The sequence below is a fragment of the Eumetopias jubatus genome, unplaced genomic scaffold (assembly GCF_037043125.1).
Source record: "Eumetopias jubatus isolate StellerSeaLion01/CBP00866 unplaced genomic scaffold, mEumJub1_p1.0 scaffold_1, whole genome shotgun sequence".
Classification (NCBI taxonomy): Eukaryota; Metazoa; Chordata; class Mammalia; order Carnivora; family Otariidae; genus Eumetopias; species Eumetopias jubatus.
This window is the reverse complement of record NW_028274807.1, coordinates 164,464,941-164,480,243: the sequence shown is the minus strand read 5'-3', so window position 1 is coordinate 164,480,243 and position 15,303 is coordinate 164,464,941. Positions and strand designations below refer to the sequence as shown.

Genomic DNA, 15,303 nt, shown 5'->3' with positions numbered 1-15,303 from the left:
CTGCAATGAGGCAGTGTCATTAGGTGGCCTTGGTGTCACAGCAGGAGCGGCAGCTTTCGGGGAGGAGCCCAAACGCAGGCCCTTCCCACCCCACCTGCGGCACCTGGTGGTGACCATGAGCCCACCTCCCTGCTCATTTCCATTTAGGAACCCCTCCTCGAAGCTGGCCCTGCACCCTTGCGCCAAGTCTTACCTGGGGGAAGAGAGGCCTCTCCTCCTTGACCTTCTTGACGCAGTCGGCCACGAGTCTCTTCATTGCTTTGGGGCAGTTCTTATATAGCTTACTGAGGTCTGGGGAGGCATACCCTCGGCCCACCATAAAGATGATCTAAGAGCAAGCACACAGTCGGGGGGCTGGGTGGAGGAACAAAACGGACAGTGGCGGCTCGCACAGCCCTGTCCGGCCCTCCCGCGCCAGTCTGCACCAGGGCACGTACCTGATCGCGGTTATTGATGTGGGAGTAAGGAAGCTCCCCTGTCATAAGCTCATAGAGCACAATGCCGTACGAGTAGACATCAGACTGGAAGCTGAACGGGTTGTTATCCTGCATTCGGATCACCTCAGGGGCCTACAGGGACAAAATGCATTCACTCATCACCATCTGGGCCCCAGAGACATCCAGGCGCCAGGCTGTCCCTCCCCCTGGGCAGGAGAGGCCTTTCCCTAGTTCTACACTCTTCCCCGCTCAGGCTCGGGCTAACACAGGCTCAGGAAGCCTAGTCTCTGGGACCCACCACCTATGCCTCCGCCTGGTTCTGATCACCAGCTTCCGGGAAGCCCACATTTGCCTCAGGCTGTCTGATGTCACTCAAGGCCTCACTGAGGTATCTGGACGGTGGGGAGATGTCAAACGCTGTAAGTTTGCACACAGACCTCCAGGGCACCCCTTGTGCTCCGCACCCTGCTAGTGGGAGCCTCGCCTCTTTCTCACCATCCACAAGACAGAGCCAGTGGGTTGTTCAACCTGCTGAGAACCACTCCAGCGCGACTTCACTGTTGCCAAACCAAAATCTCCAATTTTCACCGTCAGGCCTTCATGGAGAAATATATCTCAATGCTTGTTAAGGACTCTGGTTTCAAAAGAATGGTCAAGTTAATTTTGAAACACTTCCCAAAGGTCTTAAGAGCACAGCATCTCTCTGCCTCCTGTCTGTCCCCAGCCTTCTCTGCACTGGTTTGCTTGGATTTCTAAAGTTTTAAAAAGTGCTTCTGAAAGGCCCCTTCCTCCAGGAGGCACACAGCCGTTGCTCAGGGTGCCAGATTATTTGGCTCCCGCCAAAAATCAGGCAGTTTCCCCATGCTGCTTCTCCCCGTTTCCACTTCTAGATGCCAGGTCCCTGGCCTTCTGACCTTCCCATATAACAAAGGTGCCTTAAACCCCAAGATTTCTAAGAGCACAGGTTGCCATCTGCAAGGAACAGGCCTGGCCCGTGATGGCTTACATTTGTTTCTGCCTGCTTTGTGCCCTTGACTGAAACGTGAAGAACAAAGGACACATCCCCCACTGAGCACTGAACACTGTCCTAAGAGATTTCTTACTAGAACAGGGACCGCCTGGTGACTTCAAATCAGGACCAAATTCACCTCATTTCTGGATAAAGAAGTCAGGCAGTTTAAGGCCAACTTGGGGGATCTGCCAATGCCCAGTAACACATACCTCCTTCAAATCTGTGGGTTCTGCTCTCATGATGGGATGTGTCACTCCCAAAAACCCATCACTAAAACATAGTGGCCCAAATAGGCCACGTCCCACAATCTGACTCAACCCAGCTGTGGCTCCTCTCACTGGCCACGAAGCCGAGCAGGGCTGTAACACCAACCACACTCCTGAGGGAGAAAGGCTGCAGGCGGGAGGCACATGGACAAGGGTTATATTTCCTGCCCTACGGCACGAAAACTCCATCTTCAGTCCCCTTCTATAGGAACCGTCTCAGAAAGGGGAAGGGCTGGTTCCGACACTGACCTCTAAAGAAACCACTTCTGTACATTGAAGTAAGACAGTTTTTAGTCATCACTTTGACAATCTTGAAACATCTGGCCTGCAGTTACTTTCTGACCAGATACACACTGTCCCACATGCTAGACATAAACATGAAAAACCAAAGCCCCATCCCTCCAAGTTAAATTTAGTAATGAAAAGCATAATAAAACTTCAAGCATAACCCCTACATGTATCTCAACTCTTGTGCAAATCTTTCCAAAGTCACTTTTGCTGGGATAAACTTTAAAAAGTCTCCCTTATGTTTTTCTAAATTTAGAACTGAGCAGTCAAACGGAACAACCGTCAAAGGATACTGTTGGATTTCATGTCTCTGTGGATGATGTTCTTTGCATGCAAATAGCTGTGAAGGAAAAATACATCATTAAAAACAGTCTGAGGGACATAGGAAGAAAGCAGCTTCAAATTCTGGCTAGGAAGGAAGCCACCTGCGGCGCCTGCCGCCCAGTGAGGGGCTACAGGTGGGGACTGGCCGGGCGCTGATGCAGGCTGGGCCACATCATGCCTTACCTGGAAGTGAGGCCACAGTGACCAAAGCATCACTTCTACTCAAAAAGTAATCCTGACCACCCAAATGTCCATCCACCAATGACCGCATAAATAAAATGTGGCCTACCCATACTATGAAATCCTATTCAGCTACAGAAAAGAATGAGGTACTGACACGGGCTACAGCATGAATGAACCCCCCAAACCCGTTATGCTAAGTCGAGCCAGACACAAAAGACCTCATCTTCTTTCTGTTTGAGAGTGAGTGAACAAGTGGGGGAGGAGCGACGGAGGACAAGCAGACTCTGTGTTGAGTGCAGAGCTTGACCCAGGGCTCGATCCCAGGACCCTGAGTTCATGACCTGAGCTGAAACGAAGTCAGACGCTCAAACGACGGAGCCACCCAGACGCCCCAACCTCATCTTCTATCGTGATAAATGTTCTACAATTAGACAGTGGTGACGTCTGCACAACGCTGTGAATGTGCTAAAAACCACTAAGTTGTATGCATTTAAGGGGTGAATTTTATAATATGTGGATTATAGCTGTAATTTTTTCTAAAAAGTAATTCCTTTTTTTTTTTTTTAAGATTTTATTTGAGACAGAGAGCAGGAGCGGGAGTAGGGCCACAGGGAGAAGAGAAGCAGGCTCCTGGCTGAGCAAGGAGCCTCGATGGGATCATGACCTGAAGGCAGACACTTAACTGACGGACCCACCCAGGCGCCCCTGGCTAGTTTATTTCTTAAAATGTATAGAACTGCCTTCGGCTCAGGTCATGATCCCGGAGTCCCGGGATCGAGTCCCACATCGGGCTCCCTGCTCAGCGGGGAGTCTGCTTCTCCCTCTGACCCTCTTCCCTCTCGTGCTCTTTATCTCTCATTCTCTCTCTCTCAAATAAATAAATAAAATCTTTAAAAAAAATGTATAGAATGTAAATTCCGTATGAATTTTAAAAGTAGAACGTTGAGATTTTACATAGCACTTGCAAGCACAGCTTTAGCTTACGCCTCCAGACATCTGGGGCTATAAGGTATTTCCGCTCTTCCACGTAAGAGGTACCTCAGAGGAGAAGTGTGACTCACACACACACCACATCACACACACCCCTTTCACAGAGGAATGTGTTCAAGCACAGAGACTCAAACGGGTAGTGTTACGTGCAGGTGCTAGGGATGACTTTTAAGCATTCTCCAAAAGGAAAATGAATTATCCAAAACCATCTGCTCAGCCCCTCCTGTGGAACAAGCACACGTGCTGGTGGACCACGGCTCAGAGCACACATTCCTGCAGAAGACAGTGCCACGGCTGTCCAAGCAGAAGGTTTGGAGCCCACACTACACTCTTCAGCGTCTGGATGAATTCTGAGGGCAGTGGCTCTAACCTGAATCTAAGCCCCACGGCAGGTGGCCTCAGCCTGGGCGAGGAACCTGGAGTTCTCCCTCCTTCAGCCCACCACTTAGCAGACTTGGCTTTCTCCTAACCCAGGTCCCGATGTAGGTCAAGTTGATGCCTGGACCCCAGACTCTCCAGTCAACAAACCATCTACTCACTCCATTCCCTGAGCAGTCTGGCGGGCGATGTCAATCAACTGGAACATCTGGAATTTAGTCTCCTGGACATGCAGGTGTTTGTAGAGGCTGCTGCCTTCGCACCACTGGGTCACAATCGCCAGGTTATCCTTCGTCATGTACCCCATGAAGAGCAGGATGTTCACGTGCCGTGTTTTGCTGGAGGGGGTAGGGGGAAGAGAAAAAAGGCTCTGATTCTTCAGTTGCTGCAGAATAGAGAGATCTACTCTGCTTTCCCACTGAAGCTGGATCCTATGTGTCCTTGATGCCACTATGCTTACAATCTGGGTGGCTGGCAAAGCAAACACGCAAGATTGCTGATCATCAAGCTGGTGTTGTGACAAAGGAACCCCACTGTTATTCACCTCAGTGCTGGCCTTCAGAGAGAGGACACTCTCTCCAATCAACTCGTGATTCCTCCCACAGGGGTCACGGGACCCCAGATCTGTGGAATCCGTCATTATTCACCTTATTCTTACAACTCTAAATAATGACTCAAGGACTTAGAAGCTGAAGGCTTTGAAGTCCAGAATAAGGCAAACTAGCCATAAAAAGAGCTCTTGGAAATAAATGCGAAAATAGAACCTGTTTCTCCCTATCTCAAACCAAAACCCAGAGAAGAACCTGGGCTGTTGAGTGTAGTGTGCCCACAGGCCTGGAGGAGCGGAAGGGGGGTGTGCTCATCACAGGCGGCTTCTAGAGGTTTGACAACCAGGTGAGCTGGAAGGAAACCTTCCACTCGTAAGGAAAGAGTTCCACCCACAGTGAACACTAAGCACCAGTCCCAGCCGTGGGCCCTCAGAGACCGGTGCACATGCTCTGCAGGCTCCTGCCCCACCAGCCACGCCCACCCCTGCCACTCCGGGGAGGCTGGACAGGCTGGCGCCCTACTCACCGGAGGACAGCCACCTCGTTCCTGAAGGCCTGGAACTGCTCTGGTGTGGGGTCGACAACCTTTAGGATTTTTACTGCAACATCTCCTGCAAATTAGTTTGTAGTCAGTGCAATCAGTTGAATGACCTTATTTTGCTGTTTTTCACATACCCTAGTTTTGAGAAAGATAGTGAATCACTTATTCAGATATCACGTACCTACACATATAGAATACACAAATTTCTAAATTGTTCAAGTGGCTGAAAAAAGTTAAATATGTTATACTACTACTATCCTTTAAATACCACCACACAGGCCTTGAACAGGTTTGGTTTCAACTCTTCCTATGAAGCCTGGCCTCCCCAGTGGCGAGGTCACACGTCTGAAGGGTCAAAGCCAGGCCTGTGAGGGAGGCAGTGGTGGGCAGACACAGAGGGGGCCAGCAGACAGGCCATTTAGCAAGCAGGTGATACCAAACTCAGCAGCCACATTTTTTTTTCTTTTTTGGTTCCAACTGATTTTTTTTTTTAAGATTTTAATTATTTGGGGGGGGGAAGATTTTACTTATTTGACAGAGAGAGAGAGCACAAGTAGGCAGGGCAGCAGGCAGAGGGAGCGGGAGAAGCAGGCTCTCTGCTGAGCGAGGAGCTCACTGCAGGGCTCGATCCCAGGACCCTAGGATCAGGACCTGAGCCAAAGGCAGATGCTTAACCATCTGAGCCACCCAGGCGCCCCTCAGCAGCCACATTTTAGTGAGACCTGAGATGGTGCCTTATACAAATTCAAAGATGATACTGAAATTAAGCTTCTTTGCCTTTAATACCATGAAGATGTAACCCTAGTGATTCACACTGCCTGCTTACTGTGCCCTGGTATGCCGTGTGCCCTCACTGGCACTATCGCCTTCAGGCCTCCTAGCTGCCCTATGACATAAGCACTGTCACGTCACCCTCGTTTCACAAGCAACACAGAAGCTCAGTCCCCGTCCAAGGTCATACAGCCTCAAACCAGAAGTGCTGGAGCCGGGATCAGAACCCCAGTCTGACTCCAGTGGCTGACCTTCTGTTCTAACTTCCACACTGACCACAGACTGTGCCACACTGCGAGCCTCTTCACATAACCTTAGAAACATCCAGAGATCGAGTCTACTTTATGTGTGCTACACTTTCTGAAGTGCTTCTACGCTGTATTTAGCATAGTAATTATAATAAATGACACAAAGCCCTATAAGGACCTCAGATTTTCTTGGCAAATTAATTTTACTGAAACACAGACTTCTGAGGATCAAACGAGGTAGGAGCTGGTTGATGGCACCTTGGAGGTAACAGAATTCCCCCACTTATCAAACACGCCCCCTCGGCAGTGCCCCCTTGCAGCAGCCTCCATGGGAACATTCCTCACTTCACTTGAGAACTGGTAAAGAGATGGTTCTTAGGACAGACAGGTCCCAAACTGTTACCCTGTGGCCTCTGGTTTTATCATCTAAAGCTGAAGTCCCCACTTAATAGCAGAAGCTCATCCAATTCATTGGCACATGGATTTACCGAGGGCCCAGAGCTGCCCTTGATCCAGAAGACAGAGCTGGTAAACCATGCAGCCCCACCTAAAGTTCCTTATGACTGAGTAGGAGGATAAGAGTCTCCTGCAGAATTGCTCATTCTGGAGCACTCTGAGCCAAGATGAGAATGCTGGGGGCGGGTGACAGGAGAGTAAATCTGTTTGCAGAGAGGATGTAGAAAGGTTTTCTGAAACAAACAGGATATAAGCCAAGGGAAGGATTTAACTAAATGGGCCAGGCTGTCCCAAACTAGATACGCCAGGAACAAAGGGAAGGTAAGGGGAATGAAAAAACTATAAGCTATGTTTAGGGAACTCTGGTGTGTGATCTGGGCCCCTGCAGACCAGGACAGAGGCCAGGGAGGAGTCTTGCCCCAAGAGCCTTGCATCTGCAGACAAGATACAGGCAACAGCGGTGACACTGGTGACAGAAAGGAGGGGTGGAGGCAAGAAACCCCAGGAAGGTGGGCTGATCTGACATGGCTGAGGGTGGGGCCAGGGAAGGACAATGCTTGTGGCCCAGGCACTAGGTAGGGTTTTAAAGGGATAGGCCAGGGTGGGTAGAGGAAGGCTTGGGGAGATGCTGGATGGGCCCTCAGGAAGGGTTGCTCCTTGGGACCTTCCCTTTTTTACAGCTCTCCCACAGGTGCACTCCGGTTGTCACCGAACTCACCTTCTGTGTCACCCATTTTGGACCTGATCATAACATAACCTCAGAGCTCAGAAGACTCACCAGCAGCCAAAGCCCGCTCATAGTGACTCACTCTGACCTTGCAGTCAGACGAACATCTCCACCTCCAGCCTCTATACTTTTTGGCAAAGTGAGCAGGACTTACTATCCCTGTTCAGAGTTCATAATCTCTTTGTTCCATCACCAGAGCCAGTTCAAACTCTCTCATCTTTCTAAACTCTATTACCCAAGTCTGCACTACGGCTCCGCGTAAGTCATCTGCTGCCTATGCCTATGCCTTCACACAAGTCACTGGTGGGGACACTGAACAGGGTCAAACCAAAGACAGAGCCCCTATGGCGCCTCCGAGGACCCATCCTGTCTGCCAGCTCACGGTTTGTAGTTAACAGATTATATGCAATTTTTTACTGAAACCCAGAGACTGTACACTATAGCATTCCTTCACTTTCATGCAAATACTCCAAGCATTGCCATAACAGGAATTCAATCTGCTAGGAGCAATGGGCAAACAGGAAAATGGATTTCAACTCCTATAAAGAACGAACAGTTTTGTGCTGGTAGGGCTGCCCCGAACTAGAATGAGTTCTCTGGTAATAAGCTCCCCAGTATCCTGAATTTCAGGCCAAGGCTCGCCCAAGCCTCCTGAAGGTCTTGCATAATCTGAGACCCACTGACTTCCAACACCTTTTCAAACAGGCGAGTGGACCACTTCAAACCCCCTATTGCTGCTTCCTCAGGTATCTGCCCGCCCCCCCCGGATCATCATGCAAGTGCTGCTTCCTCAGCAGAGTCCTTCCCTACTAACCCACCAAAACTGCACGGGGCCTGACATTCCATACCAACTTTCCTCCATTTTCTTCTCTTTAGCACTTATTACACACTGTCTACTTTACTTCGCTTATTGTCCCCACCAGAACAGAAACTCCATAAGAGAAAGAATTTTTATCTGTTTTGTTCGCTGCTTCACTCGTAGCCCCTAGAAGAATGCCTGATACTAGAAGAATGTTCGGGAAACAGCGGATAAAGAAATGAATGAATTCTAAGGTGCAACTGTCCGCAAGGACTGTTATGAACGGACAAGGCATCTGAAGTTCTGGCGTGGTCTGTGCGGACAGCCGCTGACACGGAATACTAGGGACCCAGCCGCTCACAGCACAGGTCAGGAGTCAGTTTCTGGCGGGGAAGCTGAGACTCGATGCCCAGCTGGAGGCCCCCAAGTGTGCACAACCAGGTCTGGGCATCCAACAAAGGCTGTTCTCCAACCTGCCCTGGAAGTCCTCAGGGCCAAGCACACCACCCAAGTCCACCTCTCCAGCATTCCACGCAACAGATATTTAGTAATACTGCTTACTGCCAATCTCTTCTTTTGAACAGGTTTCTAAGATGACTAGAAAATTGTATAGTATTAACACTTATTTTCCTTCTGGAATTATCCACACACCCTTATAGTTGGCAATCTTACAACATCTAAAGTATGGTACTTCCTTCCTTTAGCAAGTAATATAAATGACCGAGGTAAATGACCAGGGAACATGTTATGGAGGGTTGCTCAAAGCAACTATGGGAAGTAGTTACTTTTCATGACACTAGGGCTCCTTACTTTCCCTTAACAGTGAAGTCAGAGGCAAATGTACTACAAACAAGACACATTCCTATTGATTTTATCATGTTTTTAGTTAAGATACTGGTTATCTCATTCAGCTACCACTGAAGAAGGAAGAGCTATTATCAGTTGGTAAATATGGGATGTTTTACACCTTTTTTAAACACCCATTTCCTGTTTTAAACATTTAGGGTTACCTAAAACCTATTAGGTACACCCCTGCTTTCTAGAACAGAATAGAATGAACACCACTCTGGCTCTTCTTACTGAATCAAAAGTTATAAACCTCAGCGCTAGGCTGGGATGGGGACCCAGACATGGGTTCCACCAGGCTGGTGGCCTCAACACTAAAGCAGCCTGAGACCAAGGGCTTTGCTGCCTTCTCCACATGCCATCAGTGATGGCCCCGGCTACCACCGGTACTGCTGTCTGCATCCCTTTACTGTACTGTTTACCATTTGCAGAGGCTGGCAAATCAGATCCCAAACTTATGCTCTGTGTGTGAGCCGAAGGACAGCTTCTTACATGAAATAAGTGAGCTTTAGTTCATGGATCTGAGGCCTCCATCTTGGGTGCTCTGAGACTCTGTCTACTTTCACAGCTCCTAGGCAGAATCAAAAATTTTTTAAATCACAAGTGTAATTTTTAAGAAACTGAATAAACATTATATGGTATACAGGAACCAGAAAAACAGCAACAACAACAAAACACACAAAGAAGCAAGTATAGCACAAACAATCCAGAAATTATGGTTTCCCTGGCCCTCTTGTTTTATTTCTTCATTCACAGACCATGGCTTGCTTTCTGAGGGGCTGACATAAAAGTCCATTGCTCCTTGTTCCTCTGACTTTTGAAACTTAAAAAAAACTAGAATCTTAAAAGTTATTAGACATGTTGGGGCGCCTGGGTGGCTCAGTCGGTTAAACGTCTGCCTTCGGCTCAGGTCATGATCCCAGGATCCTGGGATCAAGCCCCACATTGGGCTCCCGGCCCAGTGGGGAGCCTGCTTCTCCCTCTCCCACTCCCCCTGCTTGTGTTCCCTCTCTCGCTGTGTCTCTTTCTGTCAAATAATAAAAAATCTTAAATAAATAAATAAATCTTTGGGGGCACCTGGGTGGCTCAGTCGGTCAAGTGGCTGCCTTAGGCTCAGGTCATGATCCCAGAGTCCTGGGATCGAGCCCCGCTTCAGGCTCCCTGCTCAGTGGGGAGTCTGCTTCTCCCTCTCCCTCTGCCTGCCGCTCTGCCTACTTGTGCTCTGTCAAATAAATATTTAAAATCTTAAAAAAAAAAAAGTATTAGACATATTATCTACATTCTAACAGAAGTCTTTCTGGAAGTAACACTGTAACAAATACATCCCCTTACCATAGTCCAAAAGCTTACAGAATTAAGAGAAAACACAAGCTCACAGGCAGTACTGTGGCAAATCTAACTAATGATTTGAAAAATTATGAATCCCCCCAAATACAAATGCTCAAGAAGAGGAAACTTAAATTTGAGCACCACTTAACTACACATCTACTGGCTTTCAGCTGATGCTTTAAAAATGTGGTATAAAACTTATTAAGTGCAGGGGCACCTGGGTGGCTCAGTTGGTTAAGCATCTAACTCAGGTTATGATCTCAGGGTCCTGGGATTGAGCCCCACGTCAGGCTCCATGCTGAGCAAGGAGTCTGTTGGGGATTCTCTCTCCCCCTCTGCCCCTCCCCCTGCTCTCTCCCTAAAATACGTAACTCTTTTATAAAAATGATTAAGTGCTCCTAATGGAAGCATTAAAAGCAATATGCACTGCTCCACCTCCTATAATTACTAACAGCCTTGTCTCAGATACAAGCACTCCATCCCACAGGATTACATTCTTCTTCCATGGGACTATACCAAAATAAAAGCTTTTGCACAGCCAAGTAAACTATCAACAAAAACAAAAAGAAAATCTACTGAATGGGAGAAGTATTTGCAAAGGATTTATATAATGAGGGGTTAATGTCCAAAATATGTGAAAAACTCACACAACACCAAAGACAATCTGATTTAAAAATGGAAAGAGGTTCTAAACGGACATTTCTCCAAAGAAGATATACAAAAGGCTAACAGGTACATGAAAAGGCGATCAATATCACTAATTATCAGGGAAATGTCGATAAAAACTCAGAACTACAATGGGCTACCACCTCACACCTGTCAGAATGGCTAGTATCAAAAAGACAAGAAATAACAAGAGCTGGAGAGGATGTGGAATGAAAGGAAACCCTGTGCACTGTTTATAGTAATGTAAATTGGTGCACTGTGGAAAACAGTATAGAAGTTCCTCAAAAGATTAAAAATAGAACTATCATAAGATCCAGTAACTATACTGCTAGGTGTTTACCCAAAGAAAATGAAAACGCTAACTTGAAAAGATATCTGCACCCCCACATTCACGGCAGCATTATTTACAATAACCAAGATATGGAAGCAACTTAAGTGTCCATCTATAAATGAATAAAGATGTGATATATATACACAATGGAATAATACTCAACCATAAAAAAAAAAGAGAGAGAGATCTTGCCATTTGCAACAACATGGATGGACCTAGAGGGTATTATGCTAAGTGAAATAAATCCGTGAAAGAAAAATATCACATGATTTCACTTACAAGTGGAATCTAAAAAATAAAACAAGGGAACAATCAACAAAAAAGGCAGAAACAGACTCACGAATACAGAGAACTGGTGGTGCCAGAGAGGAGTGGGGGATGGGCCAAACAGGTGATGGGGATTAAGAGGTACAAACCTCCAGTTATAAAATAAGTCACAGGGATTAAAAGTACAGCATTGGGAATATAGTCAATAATATCATAACACTGTATGGGGACAGAGACGGCAGCTATACTTAGTGTGGTGAGTATTGTCAAATCACTATGCTGTACACTTGAAACTAAAAGAACATCGTATGTCAACTACACCTCAATAGTAAAAAAAAAAAAAAAAAAAAAAAAACTTAATTGTTTTCCTTTCTAAGGGAATCGCCAAGACATCTGTGACATCTATTTGGGAAATACTCTGCAAGAGCATAAATTCTCTGTGACCCGGGGAGGCAGGCCGGTAGTATACTAGATACAATTTTCAAAGGAAAAGGAATCACATATTCAGTCCTGTGCCAGTTTCCTTAAAGAACAAGAAATTTATCAGATGATTAGCTAGCTACAAGTGGCAAACCCATATATTTATTAATGTAAGGTACTCAGAAGACTGGAGATGTTTCTCAGTTTTCAACATCTTGATTTTAATGCTCTGTTCATTTGATGTTAACTTCTCTCAATCTCTGCCCCTGTATGTATAAAGACAAACATGAAACCATCCAAACTAGAAATACAGCTAGGCACTTTACGGTTTTTTTTGCTTCATTAAAATGTGATTTTAGAAGGACGCCTTTTGGGGAACATGGAGCATTTTCAAACAAATATTCCCTATATTTGCTAACATCCTAAAGCCAGAGGCATTAAAAATCTGAGGGAAAAATACATAAGCTGTGTCCACAGATATTAAAATAGTACATTTCTTCCAAGTGACAAAGTGTTTCCATTACAATAAGAACACTAACACTCCACATAGATTCAAGAATGAAGTCTGTGCGTTCCCTGCTTGATGGGGGTTCCCCACAACCGAGCCAGGGCAGCGCAACAGAACCTGCTTCATGAGGCTCCAGGCTTTCCTAAGCCCAGCGGTTTGACCAATGGCATGTTAGTTCCCCTCTTGGGACCTCAGTTTTCTACATGCCAATCTCTAAGGTTTTTCCCAGCTTTCTGTTTTAGAATCCATGCCCCCCTCACAGCAGCAGACTCTTACTCATCTAAGGAACTTGAAAGCATGGCCTCCGTGCAGCCTGTATTTAATCAGTTCCTGACACTTGACTAGAGGGCTCAACTCTTGTTCACCAATTTCTAGGCTCACCTGGAAACGATACCATACCAATTACAGCATCACTGAATCTAAGAACAATGCTATGAAATGTCACTGAGATATTAAGTTCAAGCTTCAGATGTAATCAAGTGTCCCTGGAGAGCACCACTGTGAGCGGCACAGCACAGTGAATCTATAGTATCCCCTCCTTGGCCCTCTCTGGGCCTTGCGGTAAAAGGAGTGCCCCAAACATACCGTGCCACTTGCCCTTATACACCGTGCCAAAGGAGCCTGACCCAATCCGAGTGGACAGCATCACTTCGCTGGCTTCTATTTCCCAGTAATAGCTTGAATCTCTCTGTCCACGAGGCCTCTGAAACCAGCAGAGATCATTAACACACTCCATGCAATGGTAAAGCTCTGTTTAATGAGGGTGTCCGAGAAAAGAGCAACCCAAATCCACCCATTCTCCTATCTTTTAAAGATGGACACTACCTGTAATTCCAATTTTGATATTTTGAAAAAAACATCATTTTAATTGTGCCCTGCCTTACAACAAGCCACCAAATTCTTCAACACAAGCATGCCAAAAATGGCACTGATGTTTATAAATGTTTATTAAATGTTTTTTTATTAGAGCCCCCACCCTACCCAAATTAAAAGTATTCTCAATCCTGACTAGGTTTTTCTTAGTAAATCCTCACATGCAGGAGGTACTGTAAGCCATACTTACAATTTTATTTTTCTCCTGGGTCCCAGATCCTGGTGCCCGCTCTCTCTGTGCTGGCACAGGGGTTTTGGGCTGTGACCAGCCCGTTGGGCTCAGATTGTTAGGGCTGCTGGACAAGGCTGAAGGTGAGGCTTAATAGACAAGACAAACAGAATCCACACATGGATAAGCCAACAGAAGATACATAGCATAAAGAGAAAAAGCCCATTATTATTTGCTAAGTAACTCTGGACAAGTACCTGATTCACTGTGGCTTCGAATTGCATCCTGAAACAGAAAAGGAAAGCTGGTCAATTTCTGCACCAGAAAAGATGTTCTCTGGGGGAAGTAAAGGGGAGGAGGAGAATTTACAAAAACAAAGTAGATTATAAAACCTCTAAAATACAAAAGGTCTAATTATATATTCTAACATTCCTTTGATTAAATTTACCAAATGGCAGTAGCCAATTATCTCTAAGATTATCACCAATTATTTGGAAAATTGATGTTAGCTTTTTCATATACCACATTCATTTGGAATGGAAACATTCTTTTTCTCAGGAGAAAACAACGCATATAGCAAAGTGACACTCCTGCAGGAACACTAGCAAAGTCACTATTATCAGCTGAGATCTTTCCAATGATTGAGGATCTTGCTCCACTGAGGCTCAAATAAAACGAAACAAAAACAGAACTTGGGGATTAGGTGGCAAGCTCACTCTTACTTTTCTAGGAATTCAGGGCACATTGACCAGAGTTGGATTGGATAAGGGTAAGCATCATGACTACGTTACTGTACCCCAGCCTAAAATCATGAAATGCTGGAAGGACCATAAATCCCCCAGTCCAAAACCTACATTTTACATACAAGAAAATACATATAAACAGATAGAGACTTGACCAGGATCACACAGCCAGTAGGTGGCAGAAACAGAACCCAAAACCATCACGCATGGATCTCAGCCCTGAGCTCATTCACCACAAAATGCTCCTGGAGACCTTATGGGTAAACTCTGAAATTAGTTACATTCTACTTAGCTTGAGAAGTCAAAGACTACCTTTAGAACTTATTAGAAACTGGGTAGAACAGTTTAAATCACAAGGCCTTCCATAAGACCTAAATTCCCATTTTATAAATCCTCACTTGGAATATATAAATAATTATTATATAAAACCATTTGCCTCCATATCCTCAAAAAGGGTATTCTTCTAGGAACCCCAACTCTGTTTTCTTTGTGTAACCACAATAAAGATACTTTTTTCACAGAACTATTAATGGAATGTTTCCACTCCACAACATTTTTACAAGATAAAAGGAATCATAAACCAAGCTGCCCTTGGCAGCCCCACCCAAGCAATAAAGCCTGGACCTGGGGTTCCCAAACCTGGTCAGTCTTTAGAATCACCTGGAGAGGTGTTTAAGAATACAGATTCCTCCTCCCCTCAACTAGGACTGATTAAGCATTTCTGGGAGGGAAGGTGGGAAGCCCAGGAATCTCTGTTTTTAAGTAGACAGGATGACTGGCAGGTAGACAAAACACTAGCCAAAAATAACCTGAATTTCAACAGAATATTCAGCAGCTATGGCTTTATTATCCAACTAATCCACTCTGTTTTTAGTCAAAGCATGGCACAATGTATTTCTACTGACCAGAATTATATTCCTATGCACTAGGATTTTTTTCTTAATGTCACAGTAATTTTCTGCCCTGTATCCATTATATACCTCGTATTTTATTCTGAGCTAATTTCTACAGATGGATTTATCCTAGAAAGAACTTTTTTAAGATTTTATTTATTTATGTGACAAAGAGATAGCACAAGTAGGCAGAGAGGCAGGCAGAGGGAGAGGGAGAAGCAGGCTCCCTGCTGAGCAGGGAGCCTGATGCAGTACTCGATCCCAGGACTCTGGGATCATGACCTGAGCCA

General features: G+C 45.7%; 1 protein-coding gene across 4 annotated transcripts in view; it reads right to left on the bottom strand.

Moving 5' to 3' along the window:
* Positions 1-15,303, bottom strand: part of RAF1 (Raf-1 proto-oncogene, serine/threonine kinase) — a 78,137-nt gene that overhangs the window by 1,046 nt on the left and 61,788 nt on the right. For 3 of the 4 annotated variants that reach the window (XM_028101669.1, XM_088027229.1, XM_028101673.2), the window contains 9 exons: positions 13,635-13,662; positions 13,399-13,526; positions 12,921-13,038; positions 4,953-5,037; positions 4,040-4,216; positions 2,297-2,343; positions 933-1,051; positions 438-569; positions 194-328 (listed from right to left, as the gene is read on the bottom strand). In XM_028101669.1, coding sequence (XP_027957470.1) covers positions 194-328; positions 438-569; positions 933-1,051; positions 2,297-2,343; positions 4,040-4,216; positions 4,953-5,037; positions 12,921-13,038; positions 13,399-13,526; positions 13,635-13,662 — 969 coding nt within the window. The remainder of the gene's footprint in view (positions 1-193; positions 329-437; positions 570-932; positions 1,052-2,296; positions 2,344-4,039; positions 4,217-4,952; positions 5,038-12,920; positions 13,039-13,398; positions 13,527-13,634; positions 13,663-15,303) is intronic. The other variant, XM_028101672.1, reaches the window with a different exon arrangement.